General features: G+C 41.9%; 1 protein-coding gene across 1 annotated transcript; it reads right to left on the reverse strand.

The window, feature by feature from the left end:
* Positions 1-2,249: 2,249 nt before the first annotated feature.
* vkorc1 (vitamin K epoxide reductase complex, subunit 1) lies at positions 2,250-7,404 on the reverse strand. Its single transcript, XM_014154731.3, has 3 exons — positions 7,104-7,404; positions 5,950-6,059; positions 2,250-4,984 (listed from the first exon to the last, which is right to left on the reverse strand). Exons 1-3 carry the CDS (start codon positions 7,289-7,291, stop codon positions 4,773-4,775), a joined length of 510 nt encoding a protein of 169 aa, XP_014010206.1. The 5' UTR covers positions 7,292-7,404; the 3' UTR covers positions 2,250-4,772.
* Positions 7,405-7,949: the final 545 nt, after the last annotated feature.

Consider the following 7,949-nt stretch of genomic DNA (forward strand, 5'->3'; position numbering starts at 1 on the left):
GTCCTACCTGACAGATCGCTCCTACCAGGTGGCGTGGTGAGAATCTGTCTCCGCACCACGTGCTCTCACCACTGATGTCCCCCAGGGCTCAGTTCTAGGCCCTCTCCTATTCTCGCTATACACCAAGTCACTTGGCTCTGTCATATCCTCACATGGTCTCTCCTATCATTCCTACGCAGATGACACACAATTAATCTTCTCCTTTCCCCCTTCTGATAACCAGGTGGCGAATCGCATCTCTGCATGTCTGGCAGACATATCAGTGTGGATGACGGATCACCACCTCATGCTGAACCTCGGCAAGACGGAGCTGCTCTTCCTTCCGGGGAAGGACTGCCCGTTCAATGATCTCGCCATCACGGTTGACAACTCCATTGTGTCCTCCTCCCAGAGTGCTAAGAGCCTTGGCGTGACCCTGGACAACACCCTGTCGTTCTCCGCTAACATCAAGGCGGTGACCCGATCCTGTAGGTTCATGCTCTACAACATTTGCAGAGTACGACCCTGCCATACACAGGAAGCGGCGCAGGTCCTAATCCAGGCACTTGTCATCTCCCGTCTGGATTACTGCAACTCGCTGTTGGCTGGGCTCCCTGCCTGTGCCATTAAACCCCTACAACTCATCCAGAACACCGCAGCCAGTCTGGTGTTCAACCTTCCCAAGTTCTCTCACGTCACCCCGCTCCTCCGCACACTCCACTGGCTTCCAGTTGAAGCTCGCATCTGCTACAAGACCATGGTGCTTGCCTACGGAGCTGTGAGGGGAACGGCACCTCCATACCTTTAGGCTCTGATCAGTCCCTACACCCAAACAAGGGCACTGCGTTCATCCACCTCTGGCCTGCTGGCCCCCCTACCTCTGCGGAAGAACAGTTCCCGCTCTGCCCAGTCAAAACTGTTAGCTGCTCTGGCACCCCAATGGTGGAACAAGCTCCCTCACGACGCCAGGACAGCGGAGTCAATCACCACCTTCCGGAGACACCTGAAACCCCACCTCTTTAAGGAATACCTGGGATAGGATAAAGTAATCCTTCTAACCCCCCCCCCCCCATAAAAGATATAGATGTACTATTGTAAAGTGGTTGTTCCACTGGATATCATAAGGTGAATGCACCAATTTGTAAGTTGCTCTGGATAAGAGCGTCTGCTAAATGACGTAAATGAATATGTAAAAATGTCTTGGCTGATTTCTTTTGATTTTCCCATGATGTCAAGCAAAGAGGCACTGAGTTTGAAGGTAGGCCTTGAAATACATCCACAGGTGCACCTCCAATTGACTCAAATGATGTCAATTAGCCTATCAGAAGCTGCTAAAGCTATGACAACATTTTCTGGAATTTTCCAAGCTGTTTAAAGGCACAGTCAACTTAGTGTAGGTAAACTTCTGACCCACTGGAATTGTGATACAGTGAATTATAAGTGAAATAATCTGTCTGTAAACAATTGTTGGAAAAATTACTTGTCATGCATAAAGTCGATGTCTTAACCGACTTGCCAAAACTATAGTTTGTTAACAACAAATTTGTGGAGTGATTGAAAAACGAGTTCTAATGATTCCAACCTAAGTGTATGTAATCTTCCGACTTCAACTGTATATTTTTGTCCAGTATAGTATAGCAAACGACATACAAGTGTACCAGTTCAGTTGCTTATTCATCACCATGTGCAAAAATAAAGGTTTTGGAATCTCTAGTGGTATCTTAAAATCCCTTCTGGTGTGTGTTTTCAGTCCAGGGACCTCAGGTGGACATTTGGGTACCACTTTAAATTAAACTACTTATTTAGCATGACATAGATGCTTCACAAATCATCAACGCTTATCATACTGTATGAATGGTGTATAAAGGATAACATAAGAGCTACCTACGTAGGGTGCATTGACAAATATTACATAGCCAACTGTGTTACTTCCCAAAAAGGCACAGCTCCTTAAAGTACTACTGCCAATGTGGCCTTGAGCAAGACATTTTACCTCTAAACTGCTACAAGGGTAATGCTTGAACGCTGACACTGCTGCTCCCAGCCTGTTGCTTGAATAGCGTGTCACATTTCCGTGGTACAATGGATAAATAAGGATCTAAAAGGGGACTTATTTAAAGGCGGTGTTATGAATGATACTGCAACACTCAAAGGTGTTATGACTGGTTGATAAAGGTGGTGTGCATACCCCCTTCAAATAAACCATTTGTACCTGTAAACATGTATTACAAGCTTGGCTAGCTGAACAGCTTAGAAGAAACATGCAGCTATGAGAGAACACATGATTTTATTCTATTAAAAGAAACAGACATTGAATTAATGGACCATTTATCTGTAACAGTCTGGATGATGTAAGTACAATGTGATTTGGTCAATAAAGGTGGATGGAATAACTGCTTTCACTTCAGAAAAGAGGTATGTAGTATCATAATTATAATGTACTCAATCCTTTATACCAGTCCCAAGAGCACCCAATGCAAGAACATTACGACTGATCTGTCACTGATGCATCAATGTCCTAAGTAATGCTAAACCAGGTCTGAAAGATTCCTATGCTTAATTTTCACAGGATCCGTTTAGCTTATTTTCTTTGCCAGTAACCAATTTTTTGTACCCAATTCAACTGCCTGCGGCCACATAATAAGATTGCAGGGTGCATCTCAACAATGTTAAGTGGCTGCCTCACCTCATCTCCTTTCCTCACTGTTTCCACTGATTTGAAAAGGTTTGGTCGACTGGTGAAAAGCAATAAGTACCAGGTCTATTGGGGGATTTGCTTTTACCTGTCCAGTTCTTTAATCAGTCAAGATTAGTGCTGGTTCTGTGTGGCTCAGTAGGTAGTAGCGCATGGTGCTTGCAACCCATGGATGATGGGTTCAATTCCCACTGGGCCACCTATACAAAAAATCTATGCGCGCATGCCTGTAAGTCAGTTTGGATAAAAGTGTCTACTAAATGGCACATTATAACTGTATACAGTGCATTCAGAAAGTATTCAGGCCTCTTGACTTTTTCCACATTTTGTTACGTTACAGCCTTATTCTAAAATGGACAAAAAAATAATAATTCTCATCAATCTACACACAATACCCCATAATGACAAAGGGAAAAAAGGTTTGTAGAATTTTTTACAAATGTATTCAGAGTAAAAAACATACCTTATTTAGATAAGTATTTGATATGAGATTCGAAATTGAGTTCATGTGCATCCTGTTTCCATTGATCATCCTTGAGATGTTTCTACAACTTGATTGGAGTCCACCTGTTGTCAATTCAATTGATTGGACATGATTTGGAAAGGCACACACCTGTCAATATAAGGTCCCACAGTTGAAAGTGCATGTCAGAGCAAAAACCAAGCCATGAGGTCGAAGGAATTGTCTATAGAGATCCGAGACAGGATTATGTTGAGACACAGACCTGGGGAAGGGTACCAAAAAAGGTCTGCAGCATTGAAGGTCCACAAGAACACAGTGACCTTCATCATTCTTAAATGGAAGGCGTTTGGAACCACCAAGACTCTTCCTAGAGCTGGCCTCCCGGGCCAAACTGAGCACTCAGGGGAGAAGGGCCTTGTTCAGGGAAGTTACCAGGTCTCTCTTTATGTAGTGTTGTGTTGTCTCTCTTGTTGTGATGTGTGTTTTGTCCTATATTTATATTGTATTTTTTTTTTTATCCCAGGCCCCCGTCCCCCGCAGGAGGACTTTTGCCTTTTGGTAGGCCGTCATTGTAAATAAGAATGTGTTCTTAACTGACTTGCCTAGTTAAATAAAAAAATAAAACCAAGAACCTGATGGTCACTCTGACAGAGCTCCAGAGTTCCTCTGTGGAGATGGGAGAACCTTCCAGAAGGACAACCACCTCTGCAGCACTCCACTAATCAGGCCTTTATGATAGAATGGCAAGCCACTCCTCAATAAAAGGCACATGACAACCCGCTTGGAGTTTGCCAAAAAGGCACCTAAAGGACTCTCAGACCATGAGATACAAGATTCTCTGGTCTGATGAAACAAGATTGAACTCTTTGGCCTGAATGCCAAGCATCACGTCTGGAGGAAACCTGACGCCATCATGCTGTGTTGTTATTCAGGGGCAGGGACTGGGAGACTAGTCAGGATTGCGGGAAAGATGAACGGAGAAAAGTACAGAGATCCTTGATGAAAACCTGCTCCAGAGCGCTCAGGACCTCAGACTGGGGCGAAGGTTCACCTTCCAACAGGACAACGACCCTAAGCACACAGCCAATGCAGGAGTGGCTTTGGGACAAGTCTCTGAATGTCCTTGAGTGGCCCAGCCAGAGCCCGGATTTGAACCCGATCGAACATCTCTGGAGAGACCTGAAAATAGATGTGCAACGACACTCCCCATCCAACCTGACAGAGCTTGAGAGGATCTGCAGAGAAGAATGGGAGAAACTCCCCAAATACAGGTGTGCCAAGCTTGTAGTGTGATACCCAAGACTCGAGGCTGTAGTCGCTGTCAAAGGTGCTTCAACAAAGTACTGAGTAAAAGGTCTAAATACTTACGTAAATGTCATATTTCCATTTTTCATAAAAGTGCAAACATTTCTTAAACCGTATTTTTGCTTTGTCATTATGGGTTATTGTGTATAGATTGAGGGGGAAAAAACTATTGAATCAATTTTATAATAAGTCTGTAACGTAACAAAATGTGGAAAAAGTCAAGGGTTCTGAATACTTTCCAAATGCGCTGTATATTATCAGTGCAGTAGGATGGAAGGCAAGGGGGAAAAAAACTACTTAGACTATTGAGATGCACACAAAGATAGTCTCTCAGCCAGTCTTTTTCTTGACTGCTTCTAGTCCCGTCCTCCTCTTCAGATTGGTGAAGAGCAGCAAAAAGTTAACCACATAGGTTGAGACGCAGACCACGCAGAAATCTCCCAGAATGAAGGCAAGTACTCCGGCTAGGTACAGCGATCCAGCCATGGACACCCAGGAGGCCAAGACCAGGAGGAACGCTGCCCTACTGGACACAGACTGACCTGTAGACAAAAGAGACAGTGAATGTTGGTATGTGTCCCAAATGGTAACCTATTCCCTATTTAGTACACTATTTTTGACCAGAGCCCTATGGGCCGCCATAGGGCTTTGGTCAAAAGTGGTGCAAAACGGGAATAGGGTGCCATTTGGGATGCAGCCAGTGAGTAAGGAGACATAGCATCCCTGCGTAACATAAAATAATAAAAATGGGGAACTGTCCTGGGTGTCTGAAATTTTGTATAATCGTATATGACAGGGTTGGGGTTAATTCCACAAATTACATTGTAATTCAATTCCCTCTCCCTGTAAATTCCATGTCATACTTTGAATTCAGAGAGAATTCAATTCCTCTCAACTCCAACGTTAGGTAAACTCTAGTAATTCAAATTCAAATTCAATTCCCCCGGGCTTTCAGGCTGATCACGTCACTGTTCAGACAGCCTAGCTGTACTGGAAATATAGAAATACAAGTTGAAATAATTTAATACAAATCTTTCAGTCAATTTTTTTATACTAAGTGCATTAATTCAATTAAATATACAAATATTGAATTCCAATAAAACATTTTTTTTTTACAAATTCAATTCCCATTCCATAATTTCAATTCTTGAATTTGCTCATTAAATGGAGAATTTACGTTTTAACAATCTTCAAATTCAACTCAATGTAAATTCTCCACTTAATGACAAAATTCAAGAATTGAAATTAAACCCAACCCTAGAAAGCACTTGATAAGAATTTCTCGTGTACGGCCTAGTGATAACTCAAAATAATAACCACTAAAATATATATGGACCCCTAAACCAGTAAGATTAGCTGTCATCATGGCGTCAGCTAATGACAATCCAAAGGGGGGTGACAATGGGTCAGTTGAGCTGTATTGTGTTGGTCAAAAGTTAGCCGTAACTGATCAGAAACAGACATCTCAACTCACAAGAGAGTAGCCTACATAGAGTATTTGACCTACCCAGAGCCAGTTGCAATGTGTAGAAAATGATCCCCAACAGACTGTTGGGTTGATTCAGTACACTGTCTTTAGCAAAGAAGAACTGTACAAGCCCAAAACCACGTCCCCATCTGACAAAAAAAGAGGCAAAACACAACGCTTTGTCATGCATTATGTGATAAGTATGATACAAGCATGTCATTATGTGGCATCAGTGCAGCTTTTAAATGAAAATGGATTACTGTGACTGTAGGCCTATTTTTATAAATACTACAATGCACTGTATCCCATCTGTCATGTGTGAATTGTTTGTCTAATCTGAATGCCACAATTTAATTCAAGATTCTACCAAAGACTAAACCACACACCCAAACTACAGAAAATAATAACTATGCCATAACAACGATAGAAAAATTGACTTTCTTTGGTATCGCCTTGACTAAGATTCACCTAACAAAAATAAAAATGCTGGCTTTTAAATGATTAACATGTGTTGCAGGTCATCAAAATAAAAAAAAAAACGGATAAGGACCTGTGCAGTGCAATTAGTGCTGCCCAGATAAAAATGTAGGCTGTACGTGGCATTGAGAGGGGGGTGGGAGATTCTAGAGGAAGAGGCGAAGCAAGAGGTTTTACGAAAATAACCACGAAGTGAGGAATTTTTGAATTTGGAAAACAACAAATGTAATTGCTAATTTGCTACGTGAGGCTTATTTGATCGAATAGAAGGTTCGTAATGGTTCGGTTGTTACGAATGCACTGATAAGAAGACGCACGTGGCATTTCAGCAACTTAAAAAAAAAAAAGACTTTATTTCGGAGTTGTGCCCCTTGTTCACTCGCGTATCTGCCCTGTCATTGGCTAGAATGGTTCCACCTGATCTCTCCTCCCATCTTTGAGGACATGTATTTACATTGTTAGAGTGGTCACTCGACTATCTTTGAAATATAATAGATCATCTTTACCTAGGAATTCTATGAACAACGTTGTCTATTCGTATGCCACGGAACTGCGATAATTGTGTTTAGCGCGCTGGTTGAGTTATAGAAGTGCGTTCACTACCCAACATCGCACACATATAGGCCTTGGCTACTAATAAATATGGAAAAGGCTTCAAAACACACCAATAAACTATAGGCCTATGCATGAAGAAAATACCTTCACCACTATTTTACCTTGAGGTGAAAACTTTAGAGCAGCTCACAGAATCTCCCAGGTCGCACATCGCCCGATACTCAGGGTCCCTCTCTCGCGAAATCTCAACGTGCAGAGCATAGAATGACAAAAACAAACCGAAGATACAAAGAAACAAACGTGTTTTTCTCTCCCATTTGGGAACTCCACTGCAACTATTCGATGCCATGTTCTATTGCCTTTCAATTAAGTTATTATAGACTACTATGGACAATCCCGGCTGGTCGGCAGTCAGAGAGTCGGTGTGTGTCGTGAACGACAGTGTGAGCAACATTTTCGGAATCAGCGGGTTGCCTTCAAAATAAAAGTCCCCCATTGAAACTGACGCAAACGGTGAGAAGTTGTGGAATCGTGCCACAATTGGCCTAGATAATGCTGAACAATGTTGGAATGTTGTTATATAAATTCAACACAACTGTAAACAATTAAAATTCCTTCAACAAGAGCTAGCTATGACGCTAATATTTGTGTAAACTATATACACTGAAAAAAATATAAATTCAACATGTAAAGTGTTGGTCCCATGTTTCATAGGCCGTCATTGTAAATAATAATTTGTTCTTAACTGACTTGCCTAGTTAAATAAAGGTTAAATAAAAATTATAAAAAATGAGCTGAACGAAAAGATCCCAGAAATGTTCCATACGCACAAAAAGTTTATTTTTCTCAAATTTTGTGCATAAATTTGTTTATTTCCCTGCTAGTGAGCATTTCTCCTTTGACAAGATAATGCATCACCCTGACAGGTGTGGCATATCAAGAAGCTGATTAAACAGAATGATCGGTACACATGTGCACCTTGTGCTCGGGACAATAAAAGGCCACTC

The sequence above is a fragment of the Salmo salar genome, chromosome 18, assembly GCF_965601325.2.
Source record: "Salmo salar chromosome 18, fSalSal1, whole genome shotgun sequence".
Classification (NCBI taxonomy): Eukaryota; Metazoa; Chordata; class Actinopteri; order Salmoniformes; family Salmonidae; genus Salmo; species Salmo salar.